This window comes from Cornus florida, unplaced genomic scaffold, assembly GCF_030987335.1.
Source record: "Cornus florida cultivar Cherokee Brave unplaced genomic scaffold, ASM3098733v1 CherokeeBrave_3.0.0_Hap2_Chr02, whole genome shotgun sequence".
Taxonomy (NCBI): Eukaryota; Viridiplantae; Streptophyta; class Magnoliopsida; order Cornales; family Cornaceae; genus Cornus; species Cornus florida.
Genome location: NW_026775572.1, coordinates 15,945,177 through 15,962,866, shown reverse-complemented (window position 1 = coordinate 15,962,866; position 17,690 = coordinate 15,945,177). Strand labels below are relative to the sequence as shown.

Here is a 17,690-nt window from a genome sequence, read left to right as displayed (position 1 = left end):
GTGAAGTGAAAACTGGTGATAATAAAAGGCATTTTGTCAGAGGAAAAGGCGATATTCTTGTCAAAAGCAAGAAGGGAGTGCAGAAGATTACTGATGTATATTATTCTCCAGGTCTTAAATACAATCTTTTGAGTCTTGGACAGATTATGCAAAAGGGAAATAACTTATGCTTCAACAATGATATTTGTGTGGTCAAAGACAAAAATGGTGGGCTAATTACAAAGGTACAAATGACACAAAACATAATGTTTCCATTGAAGCTTATATATGAGAAGATGATCAGTTTTAGTGCCATGATGAATGAAGAATCGTGGCTATGGCATCACAGATATGGGCATATAAGTTTCAACTCATTATCCTACATGTGTCAAAAGAACATGGTGAAAGATTTACCAAGAATCAATAGAGAAGAAGGAGTTTGTGAAGCCTGTATTTTGGGAAAACATCATCGAGAGCCTTTTTCCCATTGGAAAGGCGTGGAGAGCTTCAAAGCCACTTGAATTGGTACATACAGATTTGTATGGACCAATGCGAATCATGTCAATGGGAGGTAATCGTTACTTTCTGACGTTTATAGATGATTATAGCAGGAAAACATGGATTTATTTGCTGAAAGAAAAGAGTGAAGCATTTGAAAGATTTAAAGCATTCAAAGCCCTTGTCGAAAATGACAGTGGCTACAAGATTAAAACCATACGATCTGATCGAGGTGGTGAGTACATCAGTTATAAGAAGTTTTTGATCAAGCATGGTATTCGACATCAGAAAACTGTTCGAGGGACTCCACAACAAAATGGAGTTACCGAAAGGAAAAATAGAACCATTGTGGAGTTAGCTCGAAGTATGTTGATAGCAAAGGGGATGCCAAAGATTTTTTGGGGTGAAGCAGTATCATGTGTGGTATATTTACTAAATCGAGCTACAACAAAAGCTGTTCAAGGAATGACTCCTTATGAAGCTTGGAGCGGTTTAAAGCCAAGTGTTAATCATTTAAGAATTTTTGGCAGTATTGCTTACTCCCATATTCCAGACGAGAAAAGAGGTAAATTAGATGATAAATCTGAAAAGTGTGTTTTTGTTGGCTACAGTGAAAGCTTGAAGGCATATAGGTTGTACAATCCTACCTCAAAGAAGATAATTATCAACCGAGATGTAAAGTTCAATGAAAAAGAAGCATGGGAATGGGAAAATACCATTCAAGAAAAGAATTCAACTGTTGTGGATATGGAAAGCAGAGAAGAAGATCAAGATGTTTAGCATGTTGAAAACACACCAGATTCTCCAAGCTCGAGTTCATCATCATCAAATGATGAAGAATCTTTTCCTCCAAAAACAAGAAGCATCCATCAAATTTATGAAGCAACAAGAAGAATTGATGGGGATTACTTGATAAATTTTGTGATGTTTGCTGATGCAATAAATTTTGAAGAAGCCGCAAAAGATAAGAAATGGAAGAAAGCTAAGGACCAAGAAACTGATGCAATAAAAAAGAACAAGACATGGGAATTGACCGAGCTTCCAAAAGACAAGAAACCACTTGGTGTAAAGTGGGTTTACAAAACAAAGCTAAATGACAAGGGAGAAGTGGACAAGTACAAGGCAAGACTTGTTGTGAAAGGCTACAAACAAAAGCATGGCATCGATTATGAATAAATTTTTGCTCCGGTGACTCGATTGGAGACAGTTCGATTAATTCTTGCAATAGCAGCTCAAAGAGGATGGAAAATACATCAAATAGATGTAAAATCAGCATTTTAAATGGCTACATCAAAGAATAAGTTTATGTTGAGCAACCACCAGGTTATGTGAAGAAAGGTGAAGAAGGCAAGGTATGTCATTTGAAGAAGGCCTTATATGGTTTAAAACAAGCTCCAAGGGCTTGGTACAGTCGCATTGATAGTTTCTTCATAAAGAATGGGTTCAGGAGATGTCTTTATGAATATGCTCTCTACACTAGGGAAGACAAAAGTGGAAATATTTTAATAGTTTGCTTATATATTGATGACTTAATTTTCACCAGCAGTTGTAAGAAGATGTGTGATGAGTTCAAGATGTCAATGATGAATGAGTTCGAGATGACAGATATGGGTCTTCTTCATTATTTCCTTGGAATTGAAGTTAAGCAAGAAAGTGATGAGATCATAATTTCACAAAAGAAATATGCAAAAGATTTGCTTGCAAAGTTCAAAATAGAAGAAGCCTCACCAAGTACAACACTTATGGAAGTAGGTTTAAAGTTGAGCAAAAATGATGGGAGTGAAGATTTTGATGCTACTGTCTATAGAAAACTTGTGGGAAGTCTTATGTACTTAACTGCAACAAGACCAGATTTAATGTTTTCAGTTAGCATGTTAAGCAGGTTCATGGCAGCACCAAAACAAAGTCATTGGGATGCTGGAAAGAGAATTCTGAGATATGTTCGAGGTACAATTGATCATGGAATTCGTTACAAGAAGGATCAAAATTCAACTCTGATCAGATATAGTGATAGTGATTGGGGAGGTAGTAGAGATGATCACAAAAGTACTTCTGGTTATGTCTTTAACATTGGTTCAAGTGCAGTATCTTGGGCATCAAAGAAGCAACCTGTAGTAGCACTTTCAACTACAGAAGCTGAATATATTTCTCTATCCACAGCTTGTTGCCAAGCACTATGGTTGAAATGGGTATTAGAAGATTTGAAGTATTTTCAGGTGAAAGATACTGTTCTGTTTTGTGATAATAATTCAGCAATTGCACTTAGCAAGAATCCAGTTTTTCATGGCAGCAGCAAGCATATTAGAATCAAGTATCACTTCATTAGAGATTTGGTTAAAGATGGAGAAATTGTCATCAAACACTGCAAGACCGAAAATCAGATTGCAAACATTTTTACAAAAGCATTGAAGTTAAAAAGTTTTATCAAATTGAAGGAGAAACTTGGAGTTACACAAGTCTAGCTTAAGGGGGGATGTTGGAAGATTCATCTAGACTTGTCTAGATTCATCTATGAAGACCAAGTGATACTTGAGAAGGTGCAAAGAATCTCATAATAATTGCTAGTACATGGAACATTTGGTGTATATGGAATATTTTGGTTCATTGTGTGGTTCATTGCATGTATTAAATTCAAATACTAGAAGTATCCATTGAGTAGTATAAATAGGTGAGTCATGTAAATGTAATTCAATACACGAACAATTGAGCAATACAAGATAAAGTATTCAGCTTTATAGAAGTGAGAGTTTTCCATTTGTGTTCATTTGCCCACCAACTCCAACAAGAGCATAGCTAGCTAGTAGAACTTTGATAGTGAAGAAATCTTTGGTGATAGACAGTGGATGAACAGAGATATGAGTTCTGAGTTTTGATTTATTTGACTCAAGTGAGATGGGTTCATCTCATATCTCGTACCAGAGAACTTCAGATTCAGATGTTTGTGAGAAGATGAGGGAAAAAAACAGAGATTTAGATCCAAAATCAATCGCTGTCAAATATTTCAACCATACTACCAATAGAATGTTTATAAAAAGAGAGGGACACTCAGACCTCAACGGTACCTCCTTTTTTCTCTGCCTCTTTCTTCAGCAAAGAAAACCCATGACTAAAAAAGAAGTGGAAGACAGAGAGAGATAGACAATATGCAGAGAGAGAGAATGCCTGTTCTTCTGTTAGAGAAAGAGAAAGGGAGAGAGTGTACTGTGCGGCTAAGAGATAAACGCGATAAACATTATAAACAATAGTAGTTCTCTGCGTTGTTTTTACTTTTAAGTAGCCCGTAGTCCTCCATGTTTTCTAAATTTCCAACTCTTGTTTCCAAAACACCATTTAGTAGTTCTCTAAAACCCCACACTCTTGCTGGTCTTGCAACTCACTTTTCTAAAAACTATTCTTCTTAAACTAATCCAAGCTGTCCAAAAATGAGTTTTCAGATTATTTGTCAAACTGTTTTTTTGAGTGCCAATCCAAGCAAGGCCTAAGCCTCTGAAATCCAATTTCATGTGGCAGCTTTCACGACAAGTTACTGAAATATACCAACTGGCAGAGAATAAAATACTGGCAACTTCATCCATAAAATACACAACAAAAAAATTAGTTATCCAATACTATACTATCACATTTCATGAAAAAGTTCCAGTAAGCAACTATGAAACTGTGATGAAGCCGTACAAATTTAAAACTTGAGCAAGAAAAATAATCATTCACACTCAGCAATAGCTGTGTTCAGGAAACAAGCAACTGCTATTAAGTGCATATTATTTATTCCAAATGCATAAATTGACATTTTGTATATAAATTAAACTAAAGTTCAGTGGAGTTTTTTTTTTTTTTTTTTGGAATGTAAGTTCAGTGGATTTCACAAGCAAGAAAAAATTGCTAAATCAGAAAACAAGGATACCACAGATGGACGGTCCAGGATGATGATGATGATGATGATGAAGTGAGCTTGCTACTGCTGCTGATGATGATGAAGAATGTGAACTTCCTGATACTTAAGAGGCTGATACTTAGAGAAAAAAGTTGGTGACAATCCGTGTCCCTAAAACAGCATCTTCATTCCTCTACTGGCGGAAATAGCTCTTACTCATCAATGAGTGTATTGTTATCCTTCAGGTGTGTCTTAGTCATCAGAAACCCCACAAAATGATGTGAAAGTATGATAACAAGAGAGAAAAACTTGTCCGATAATTATGCTACTGTAAACTCGAACTCACAGAATGCCTCGAGAAAAAAAAAAAAAATTAATAGTTTAAAAAACAAAATAATATAACCAGAAATATAGCTTCTTTGACTAGATCTTGAGATCCAAGCTCGTCCATACCATATGCATAATAAACCCACCGTCACAGGCCAAGCAAGAGTCAGAAAACATGCATGGGCCAAGAAAGCCACAACACCAACCAACCTAAAGTCTTGTCTACAATCAGACTTACGAGAATACTTTAGTGCTCCTGTATTATTGATGACATGGTATCACTAACTAATTAAATACTGACATGTACTGATAGGACCCACTAAATAAATTCACTTTTCCTTATGTGACGAAGATATAATTAGCATCACCGGTGCAGGAAAAAATTTCTCCACCATTTGATACAATATCTTGTTAAAACTAGCATAATATCTTCCAAACACTTCTATCACCACAATCACTTAGTTCTAAAATTCTGAAGTAGTCACTAACACAAAAACCAGAACCAATTAATTTTTTTTGAAGAACTAGCAACGTACATTTACATGGGATAAGTCACCAACAAAGATAACAAGTCCCTTTCGATTATCTAATAGATGACAACCTAATAATCCAAACAAAGAGTTACCATTGACTATAATCCACTAATTTTTTTTTTAAAACACTACAAATCATTATCATCAACAACACCATCATCTTTGAAGCAAACAAGCTTATTGAAAATGATGAATTCTTCATTACATGCGGATAACAATAATTAATGTTTCCAAGCGCTCTACTTCCACATAATTTTTTTTTTGCCAAATGTCTAACGAAGAATCATAAAAGCATTTAAAGGATAACATCTTGACAAATCTGCCTCAAGAAGTTCCTCCTCTCAGCTAGTCTTACTGACTTTTCTATTGCATCAAAAATCCACAAGAATATGTAACAGAAAATCCAAACACAGCTTAATCAGAAACTTTAAGTCATCATACAGACAAAAAATCAAAGTGCAAGAGAAGGACATAATAGCTAGCATATATACCAAGTGAATATACACCAATAAGTTGAAGGGAAGAAGGTAATCTCACTGGTTTCTCCATTCAATATTGCTCTAATAATAAATCCAACCCACCAAATGAAAAAGATAAAGAAGGAAGAAATATGAGAAAAATGGATAATATCACCAAATACCGCAAGTGAACCATCGTTAAAAAACTTAATATACTAAAATGAGACCCACAATAAAGACGTAAACCACATATTCATCCAGAAACATGAAAATCCAACTAAATGTGTTCCCAACTAGGTAACTCAGTAACTGGTACAGTATATGCCAACTGCCAGATTATAGCATGACAAGTTTTTTAAGCATAGTAATTATCCAGATTAAGTATCTCATAATACATATATATATATATATACACGCACACACATAAAGTACATAAGAATTTTAATCCATAGTTTATTTAAAGATCTCTATATCAATTTCTGAATGATTGCAAATATTAAAATATCTGGAATGTGTGTGCTTATTCATCAAGGTACCTATGGAAAATGGAAGGAAAAACAACCTTTTTTTTTTTTTCTTTTTTTTTTTTATCCATTCGAAAGGCACAAAGGCCAAGCCAAAGTGGCAGTATAGAGGCATAAGCCAAGTCAGATAAAGGCATACAAATCATGAAGCAAAACAATAAAAATAAATAACAGGCTCTAGATTTGGTAGAAAGAGCCACCGCTCTAGAATGGAAACCACCAAGGGAGAAGAACAACAACTGGAGTGACCAAAGGTCAGGTCATCATCAAGACAACAGCTCCAAAACTGCATCCACAAGGCGCCTCCACACACCCAACGCCGCACAGGATCAAATCAAGCCAAGGAAAACAAAAATCGACCCTGATCATAGATCTAGCCGAAGGGAAAACGACAGATCCACCCTGTCGACCCGAAAACAAACCAAACAAGAGCAAATATAGCCACACAAAACAAAAAACGACGTGAAAAATCATCCACAGGGCGAATTTATTAAGACACACCGAGATTATTAGCGTGTGAGAAGCAAGCAAGGTCACCTTCCCACTCCTATGGAAGGGAGCAGGGAGCAAATCGGAAGGAAGGAGACAAGGGGCTAAGAGAGAGAGAAAGGGTAGAGAGAGAACCGAGGAAAAGTTAGCCTTTTAGATGAGAGAGAACCGAGGAAAAGTTAGGCTTTTAGATGATTGTGAAAGCCCATAAAAAAATAATAATAATAAAAAAGAGCTACAGACAAATCAAGTGTACCTTTAATAGTAATAGATGGCTAAAATAATCTCATTGCAATTAAAAATTCCATGCAAAATTGTTTTTTTTTTTTTTTTTTTGAAAATTAAAGCAATGTTCATTAATTAAATAATGGATTTACAAAGGACCATTGGCCCAAAGGAGAGAAAAACAAGCCCAAAGGGCAGACAAGATAAAAGCAAGCCCAAAGGGCAGGCCTAGCAATGAAAACATTGAAACCAAATGGAAACTGCCAATAACGGCAACTGCCATTAACAAGAAGAACTTTCGGTCAGTAGCAAGGAGAGGCGGCTATGCTGCCGAGATCTCAATCCGGCAGCCGTGGCGGAGGTCTGCAACAGGACGGAGAAATGTTCCAAGACTTGAGAATGGCTCTAGATGAGGCACAGTCTGGGAGGCATCCCAATTTAAAAATCGCAGAAATGGTGAAGCATACCTTGGCACATACAACTCTCGGAGATGCCTTCCTTCCGCTGAAAATCCTAGCATTCCTCTCTTCCCAGGTATGGTACACAAAAGCTGAAAGCCTCAATTTCCTGTAAAGATTAACTGAGTTCTTAGCTTTCCATTTGACACTTGCCCACTAAACAAGAGCTTCCCAACTTCTTAAGGCTGTAGAGATGCTGCACTTGTATTTGATAAAACGCCACAATGGGGTGACAAAGGAGCAATTTAGGAAAATATGATCATGAGACTCTGTGGATGCACTGCATAATGGGCAGATATTAATGTGCTTGGACATTAACTTGCTATCATAAGTTGGCAATTTGGACTGAACTGCTAACCAAAAAATGAACTTCATTTTGGGAATAGAGGGAGAATTCCAAACTAGATTATACATGAAACAGTAGGAAGATCCCCCCTCAAATGAGAGACAACGTAACTGAATGAGTGAGAACCATTGGGAGAGGCTATCCACTTCTTGGAGTCCCTTGTAGAAGGAGCTGGGGCAGGTAGGTTAGATAATTCAGGGATAGAATTAGTGAGGCTCATGGGAAAAGACCAGTTGTTATTTTGAATGAAATTGTCGAGAGTAACTTCTTCTTGAAAACCACCTTCAGTCAATATAGAGATTGGAAACCTTGTGCAGAGGGGGCCCCCTAGAGCCCAATTATCCCACCATAAAGATGTGTCTGCCCCATTGCCAATTGAATATTTGATCAGGGATCTAGCTGTGTGCCTTAACTGAAGCATCTTCCTCCAACTCCAAGAGCATGGTTGAGGATAATTAAGGGTCCATAGATTCCTAGATTTAAGGAGGTGTGAGTGACACCATTTAACCCACAACTTGTTTGAATTGTCAGTTTGGAGGTCCCAGATGAACCTAAGAATACCAGCCCTGTTAGCAGCTTCTAAATTAGGAATCCCTAGACCCCCTGCAAGTTTAGGGGAACACACCTTATCCCAAGCAACCTTTGAGCCTATAGCTTTCAGCTCTGGACCAGACCAAAGAAATCTTCTAAAAATTTTGTTCAATTCATCTATGACCCCTTTAGGGAGGATTGTGATACCCCTCGGATCTGAGACACGGGTTGATCAGGCCCAGGCCCGAACCCGAGGGAATATCAAACAATTAAAGTATTTTAAAACGAACACAGATGACAAAAAGAACAATAAAGATAGAATAAAACTGAAAGAAACATTAATTATAAAATCCTCCATGTACAACTGAAAATTGAAACTCCAATCCTCCAAAACCTCAAAGTTACAACTTGAGAATCCACTGATGGACCCCTAACTAAAAGTTCAACTGAGAATGAAACTGAAAATAGATAATACTAGAAACATCGAGAGAAGTCCTACGTAATCAGATAAAAGTGAGACTGTCCTCGACAAGCACGATCAAGCTCTAAGGCTGGAACCGTCTTGTACCTGAAAAGAATAATAAAAGAGTGGGTCAGACCCACGAGCAAGTTCTAATCTAACTGCAATCCATACAGTGACCCGATACGCAGATACACCGTAGACACCTCACAATATCTATCTAGTCCATACGTATAAATATATCCACACTAAAGGACATTCACTAGTCTATAATAGGGGTCTCAACCTGAATAGAAGGCAACATGCGAATACGCACCCAAAGGTGGGCATGAGTACCTAGACCTAACAGGGTACACTTCAACCTATTATAACCAGCTACGCATCCACTGCATATACGCACCCTAACCAACGAGTCTGAGACTCAAGCTCAACTCGTGGTACCATAAACATATATATAAAGTCCGTCCAAATCCAGGGTAAGCAGTTCAACTATTTATTAAACTGACCTACAATAAACCAACTAGTTAGTCACTCAACTTATTCAGTTGATAGGACTTAACTACCATCCGTTAATCTAGGAAGTCATCCAACTTGGTTACAACTTATCTGACTTAGCCACAATTAGGATTCGATATCTTTTAATTCATTCCATTAATCCATTAGGTTAGGTTTATGCGTTTTGAGCTAAACCGTCCCTAGTATGTCACCGTCCCATACCGATACATACAATCCTCCATATCCATGTAAATTACAACATATATAACAGTTCAATAATTTACAGTCCAAAAACCACCATCCAATACTTGCAGAAGGAATCTTAACAATCTAGCAAATAAAATCCAGTAATAATCCATGTAATTGCATCGGAGAATAAACTATTCTAACAATTAACATCCAACACATGCATAGTTCAAATTTAATATGTCAGGGACTCCATCATGCATGTGAATAGGTTAAATAATCCTATTATTATCCAATAAATTGCTAAAACAATTTCAGAAGATTGTTTAATAATTCGGCAATTTAAATCCAAGCATTAACCATATAGTTGCAGGAAACGATTTAATAACTCAGCAACTAGCCTCCTAAGCATGCATAGATCAAAATTAATAATTAAATGACCTTATCATGCACTTGAATGCATTCTAACACAAGTTTTATAAATACATTATATTCCATCAAATTGCTGAAATTTAATTCAACAATTAATTCAACTTCCATTTGTTAACAACATAGGAAGTGCCTTAATTTTACCCTGTTTGTCCCGACAATTTAGAAGTAAACTTTAATTAATTTAGAGTCTTAATAACACTCAAACTTCATTCCTTAATCCCTCTGTAAAGTTCCAAATTCATTTCAATAGTCTCCATGCTCCAACAGTGCACATAATACGTAGAAAAATAAAAAAAACTTAAAATAAATCAAAAATAGAAAGGGAGCCTGCTCCAAAATTTGGAGCAGGCTCTATTTCCAGCCTAGAGCCGGCTCTAGGACTCCCTAGAGCAGGCTCTACTTTGTTGTGGGAGCCGGCTCCCACTTCTATGGAGCCGGCTCTCACCTCCTTTGAGAGCCTTCGTCCCCGGTGCATTGTTCCAGCTCCTGTGCTCCTTCTCCGGCTTATTCCTAACACTCTGTTAGTTTTTAAAACCAAACTTAGGTCTCATATTGATACCCAGTAGCATCCCAATGGTTTGATAACAACAATTAAAATGAAATCCAGAGATTAAATTTGCTACCGAACTAACCCGCGTTAGGAACAAAACTGAATTTATAATTCTATTCCAACCTCTCTGTTTCTCTTCACAAACTAATCTTAGGAGTCTTATAACATCCCATTAACATCCCTAGGGTTTGTTTACAGAAGATAGAAGCAAGAATTGTAACTAAGATCTCAACAGATTTTAATATGCTTTAATGAACAGAACTGGGAGCAACAATACACGAACTGTAAACAGATTTGAATTTAATACAAATGAATCATCAACAAGCATACATTAAACACATAAGTTTCATTTACTAATTAGTTAATCCCTAGAGACTATCTAGGTGCACAAAACACGAGCCAAAGGGAAGGAGGAAGATAAGAACTTGCCTGTACAGTTTTATAAACAGAACCTTGTCGCCGTTGTTCTAAGCTTTTCGGCAACCACTGACTACCTTCTAGCCTCCTCTAGTTCTAATCTAATCCACCAAACACCTCCCTTGGTCCTCTCTGTTATTCTCCTTGACAGACCGTTACGATGCTCTGTTCTCTCAACTTCTCTCTTTACTGTATACGGGAATATGGTGAATAGGGTTTTAGAAACCCTCGGCAGACGTATACCCATATATTTATAGAGTTATACCAAAACCCTAAATTAATTAGAGCCCTAACTAAATCCTAACCGGCCCATAGAACTTAATTAAATCCTGTGTCGGCTAAAAAAACTAAACCCTCAATTATGAAAAAAAAAAAGTTAATTAAAATACTTCCTAAATTACTTCCTAAATTAAAACCTTTAATAATCAATTAAATAAAATAAAATGCAATTGAAACAAATAAATAGATACCAATTAAATACACGTCACACTGGTAAACAATTAAATAAAATAATTAAACCCAAAAATCATGCAAAAATACAACAAAAATAATAAATAAATGCCGAGACTATCCTTTTAAATTAAGGGTATTACAAGGATGAAGATGTTGCACCAATAGTTTTGAGTAGAGACAAGGACTGATTTGATTAATTGCAATCTACCTGCATAGGAGAGTGGTCTTGATGTCTAGCTAGAGACTCTGTGAATGATTTTACTAACTAGTAGGCTGCAATGCTCAGCTTTGAGGTTAGTGGATATGAGAGGCACACCTAAGTATCTCACTGGTAGAGTAGCTACTTGGATGCCAAAAAGAGTGGAGATTTCATTCTGAGTGTGGTCATTGATACTTGAGAAGTACACTGCACTTTTAGATAGGTTGATTTGTAGGCCAGACATTAAACTGAAAAGATCCAGAGCTGACTTAAGGACAGAAACTGAGCAAATATCACCATGACAAAATAAAAGTAAGTCATCAGCATAGGATAAGTGAGTGATTCTTTGCTCCTTGCACCTCCAGTGATATTTAAAGAATGAGACGCTACTCACATAATTGGAGACAATGGAGGAAAATGCATCCATGACTATAACAAAGAGGAAAGGAAAGATGGGATCTCCTTGTCTAAGGCCCCTTTTTTTTGCCTTTGAAATAACCTTGGAACTCACCATTCAAGGCAATGGTAAAGGATGGTGATGAGTTACAAGCTTTAATCAGTTCAATAAACTTTGGTAGGAAGTTGTGCAGTGTAAGGCAACTGATTATGAAGTCCCACTTGATAGAATCAAAGGCCTTCTTAAGGTCCATTTTGAAAGCACATCTGACAGGAGTACCATGCTTATGGTAACCCCTAAGCAACTTATGGGCTGAGAGAATAGGGTCTGTGATCGTCCTACCATGGATAAATGCAGATTGGGCTTGATCAATGAGTGCAGGTAGAGTGGATTGCAGCCTAGTTGCAAAAAGTTTTGAGATACACTTGTAGATAGTATTCACACAGGAGATAGGCTTGTAGTCATAGAGAGAGGCTGGATTTTGACATTTAAGAACCAGGGCTATGTAAGTGTTGTTGACCTCAGCTAGGAGCTTCCCATTTCTAAAGAACTCTGAAATTGCTTTAGTAATAGACCTTCCAATAATGTTCCAAGAACTTTTGAAAAATAAAGCATTGTAACCATCTAGACCTGGGGCTCTGTCCTTGTTTAGATTCAGCATGCAGCATTGGATTTCCATATTGCTTGGAATGTCTTCATGGAAAGGGAAAAAGCTTGGTGGGACAACCTTTGTGATGAAAGGAACTAGATCAGAGATGTGGTGTGTTAGTGGTAGGGATTGACCAAGCAAGGCTTGAAAGTGGTTGACCACTTGAGTTTTAATGACTTCAGGATCCTGAATAACTTGTCCATCGTCAAGTGACAATGAGATAATCTTCTTTCTGTTGTTCCTTGAAAAAAATGACCTATAAAAGTAGGATGAGTTACAATCACTCAATTTAAGCCAGACCATTCTGGATTTCTGCCTCAATATATCATCTTGGATTGATCCCAGTCTTAGAAATTCAGTGGTGAGGGCTCTTTCCAATTCTCTGAGAGTGGGATTACTAGGAGAGAGGCCAAGATCCAGTTAACAAGACTGTAATTCAAGTTGAATAGCATGGATCTTGGAATCCAAATCAGATAGTTCTTTCCCACAAATGGACCTTAAAACTGGTTTCAGTTGTTTGAGCTTCTGAACCACTTGGAACATTGCAGTTCCCCTTATGTGAGAGCTCCAGACCCTTTGAACTGATGGTAAGAAAAGCTTGTGTGAGACCCAAGCATTAAAGAACCTGAATGGGATACGCCTTTGGGGTTTGTTGATGTCAAGTGTGACCAGGATAGGACTATGGTCTGAGATGCCTGGGGTGAGGAAGTTACATTCAGACACAGGGAAAGAGATGGTCCAGCTTTGGTTGATCAAGGCCCTGTCCAGTTTCTTGGCAATACAAGCATCTCCTATACTTTTATTTGACCAAGAATATAAGATCCCACAGAACTTGAGGTCCTCCAAGCCAGCTTTTTGGAGGCAGCCCTTAAAATCAGACATTACAGAGCTTCCTTTCATTGAGCCACCAAACTTTTCACCTATGTTGGGAATTACATTAAAATCCCCCAATACTAGCCAGGGATTGGAAGCAAAGATAGTTGAGTGGTAAATAATATCATTCCAGAGAGCCTGTCTTTCAATTGCACAATTGGAAGCATAGATGAAAGAAGTGAAAAATGAGAGATTTAAACCAGTCAGAGATATTGAGCAATGCATTGCTTGTCTGTTGCAATGTAAAACTGACAAGTCAAGAATTCTTGGGTTCCAAATTATCCAAATTTGACCTAAGTATGAAAAAGGATAAGTGTGAGAAATAGACCAGTGTAGAGCAATATTATTGTGAATAGCTGCCACATTAGAGAGAGCCACTTTGGTTTCTATTATTGAGACCAGATCCAATTTTCTATCAGAAATTAATTTTTTAATTTCTGATTGTCTAGAGGGTTGATTTAACCCTCTAATATTCCATGTTAGAAAAGAAATCATAAAAAGGGTGGAGTGAGGTGACCTCCAAGATGCCTTGGGTTTACTGAAGAACCCTCATGCATCAACCTTGAATTGATGTGCTCTTTCATTCTTGCCACTTTCCTGAAACTTCTTGCAGTTAATCTTCCATTCTGTGCTTTGTTGCTGTAGTTGCATGGATCACTTATTGAGGAAGAGATGGATTTGTTAGCCTGAGCAAGCACTGGGAGTGGATTGGAATGATAGTAAGGGTATGAGCCATAGCAGTGGACTTGGAAGGATTGCATTCCCTGTGATCAGGTTTGAATTTCTTTTGATTCTTGTGCTGGGGAATTGTGTTTGGCGTACCAAAAGTTTTATGGGTGGAGGAAGGTTTGCAATGAGGAGTTGACATAAATGATTTATATTTATTATGAAGGGAGGATGGCGTAGCTGTAGGAGAGTAGAAGTTGAGCTTCCTGCTTCAAAGGGGAGAATGAGGTGTGGATGGTGCTGTTGAGGATTCTGAATCAGTGATGGAATTGCTGACTACTGTGTTATCTGAGGTGTTTGGGGAGGGAGTATGATGAGTTGAAGGGGAGTCGAGGTTATTAGGGTCAAGAGGTTGATGTTGCAATAAGGAGAAATGGTTAGCAGTTGAGGGTTTGGCAGTGAGTGGATATGGATTAATGGCATTTGAGGGGTTCTTGTTCTTTTTCTTTCTAACTGTGACCCATGCAGTAGTAGGTTCGACTGCAGGGCAGTGATCTTTGTGAGGAGAACCTTCAGTTATTGGGAGAGTTGGGGGAGTAGTGCTATCAGGAGTGATTGCAGTTGTTTTGCCATGAGCTGTGTTGATGAACTTGAGGGGACAATTGGCTTTTGAGTGGTTGAGGAGATTGCACTTGTTACATATTTTAAGTAGCCATTGGTACTCGATTCTGATGCCTGTAAAGGACATATCATCCATTTTGAGCTGAACATTGTGCTTGAGAGGTTTGCTCAGGTCAATGTTGATGCAGATTCTTGCATATTTCAACTCGGTTATCATTTCTGTGGCTTCATCAGCATATAATGGCTCACCTACGGCACTTGCAATGTGGCTAAGACCCTTTGCAGTCCAGTAGTTATGAGGCATATTGTAGAACTTGGTCCAAATAGGCAGACAACCCAACTGAACAGGCTGAGATTGGTTATTCTGGTTCCATTTCCTTAATGAGAAAGGATGCCCAGCTATTGACCAAGGGCCATGAGAGAGAACTCTATCCACTTCTGAGGAGGAGTTGAATCTAAAGATGTAAGAGTTATTCTCCCCAATGATGGTTTGAGTTAGACCAAATGATTTCCATAGTTTGGTTGCAGTACTCTGAATTACCTTGAATGGCAATCTCTTGTGGATGGAGAAACCAACCAAGTGGAAAGAGGACCAGACGTTTAAACCTTCATCAACAACTTCTTTAGGTGGATCAATAACATTGGAATTAGCAGATGAGGGGGGCATATAAACAAATTTCATTTTATTAGTTCCATGTTCAACAACACTGGACCAAGATTTTGCTGTTTGATGCTTAATGGGGAGAGGTGATTTGTTGGCATGTGGGAAAGGTAAAGTAGTAGCATGTGTCAGGATAGGTGCGGTTGCTATTTTGTCTGTAGTTGAGACTTGGTTGGTTGGCTTTAAATGTAGTGATGGTTGACCTGCTATTTTGGGCTGCAAGTTAGGAGTTGGTATGGTATTGTTTTGACTGCATGTTGAAATAATTCCTTTCTGGGCAATATGAACTATTGGAGCCTGCAAAGTAGTGTTGACCGGATTTGGGGAATTGAAATTCAAATTTGAATTCAAACCTGGTGCCTGCAATGGAGGGAGATCATCCGCCGGTGTTGAAGTGGTGGTTGTGGAAGTCTGCAGTGGTGGATTTGGTTGAGTTGCGGCTGTGACAATTACCTCTGCATCTGGGGGAGCCGTGATGGTAGTGTCTGTTGTAACTGGTTGAACCATTTGTGCAGTGGTACCTTCAGTGTTGGAGTTGATCATTGCCTTAAGCTTTGAAACTTCTTCTCTTAGTTTAGAAATAGTCTTGTTCTTCTCATAGTGCATATCCATTGATTTGCCCAGGTTCTCTTCAGACCATTGGAGTTGTTCTTGGAGCCTTTCAATTTGATGGCCAGGAGAATTTTAGAGTAAGGGATTGAAATTTCTTGGAGGGTAAGTATACTTTGGGGAATGGTCATGCTTGGTGGACTTCGAGTCGTGAAGTGGAGGCTTGGATGACCTTGGGATAATGGACTTATTCCTCTCAAGATGATTATGTTGTAGCTGTATGGAGTTTGGGAATGTGGCAGGGTGTGAGGAGAGGGGCTTTGAGTGTTTTGGTTTGTAGTAAGTTGGTTGTTTAGAGGTAGATGCATTATTGTAGGGGCTATTCAGTGTTGGCCTAAGGGGTTTGGTTGATGGTGGGGGATATTGATCTGTATGCTGGCCATGATGTGAGGGTGGTAGTGGAGGGTCATATACTTCAATCTGCAGTGGAATACTGGAAGGTGAGAAAGGTGGTTTGAGGTGGTTTGGAGCTGGATTATTCCGGGAGGGTCTTAGAGGAGGCTTCAGAGGAGGCTTCATGACTCACTTGATTCCAGCAGCATCATCTTCCAACTACTTTTTTATTTTCTTTCCTTCCTAACACAAACTTGAGTTGTGTGCATGCGTGCGTATGTGTTTCCAAATTCAATGTTTGTATACCATGCAAATTGTTCATGACTGTGTTGTGCTACTTCCCCACCTAAAATAGATTTCATCCAGTCTCCAGTGTCAGTTACTGCTATCATCTCTCTGCTATAGCCTGTATTTCCCGAGATATAGTTGAAAATTTTCAGTAAAGCCCTTCCAACCTCAAACTTGCTATCTGGTGAACTTCATCCAATCTGTCTAGAGAAGCCATACCATCAATTTCATAATTGAACCCACTCTGAAGTGCATCTCCAGCTGAACCATTTTTACCCCCGTATCGATAGACATATATACACCTTCCAAAGCCTCTTATTATACGCCATGAATTTAGTCTTAAAAGGCCACATACCCCTAAAATCATTTTTTAAAGAGTTTACAGTTGCATAAGCTTCAAATCTAAAAAAAAAAAAAAAAAAAAAACCAATTATGGACGTGATTAGCCTATGTCATGTCAATTTTTAAAATGCTAGATGTGTCAGAAAAAGAACACCACTCTGTTCTATTCAAATAGACCATAGAACCAAGAAAATAAATAAGTTCATAAACATAGGTCACCAAATTACTTGTTTATTATCCATATCCATCCTTGTAACCAGTGTAAAAAACACCTTGCAGCCTCACACTGAGTTTAATCCAAAAAGAAGTTAGAACCAACAGATCTTGGCTAAATTTCAATTATAGACCTGCAATTTCGTAGATTCAGTAGAAGAAAAAGGAAAAAGAACACAATTATACTCCACTCAAAAAGGCAATAGAAGCAAGATAATAGGAGAATATCATAAAGATGGGCCTTACAAGTAATTGGTTCCATTATTCAGATTCATTCTTGTACCAGTTTAAACAGACTTCGTAGCCTCACATTATATTCTAATCCAAAAAAGAAGTCAGAATCATGCTAGATGCCAAAATAGTCCCGTTTAGACAGAGCTAAAAAAGGACATATCTCTGATAGCACATTTGACTGCATACAGCCCAAAATATAATATCTAGCCAAAGTAAGTCTTAATTACACAAAATTTGGCCAGCTCATCTCAACCATCACTACAATCCCTTTCTAAGTAGCTATATGCCCATCAGGTTTAGGTTGCTGCAAAAAGATTAAAACTATACATCTTCCCAGAGTTGCTTACATTTAACTTTCGAAAATGAACATTAC

General features: G+C 37.9%; 1 protein-coding gene across 1 annotated transcript; it reads right to left on the bottom strand.

The window, feature by feature from the left end:
* Positions 1 to 12,897: 12,897 nt before the first annotated feature.
* LOC132295706 (uncharacterized) lies at positions 12,898 to 13,575 on the bottom strand. The gene has a single exon (XM_059793998.1). It carries the CDS (start codon positions 13,573 to 13,575, stop codon positions 12,898 to 12,900), a length of 678 nt encoding a protein of 225 aa, XP_059649981.1.
* Between the last annotated feature and the right edge of the window lie 4,115 nt (positions 13,576 to 17,690).

Bases quoted from the DNA above. Each gene is read 5' to 3' on its own strand.
- LOC132295706 (XM_059793998.1), bottom strand. From the start codon at position 13,575: ATGCATTGCTCAATATCTCTGACTGGTTTAAATCTCTCATTTTTCACT.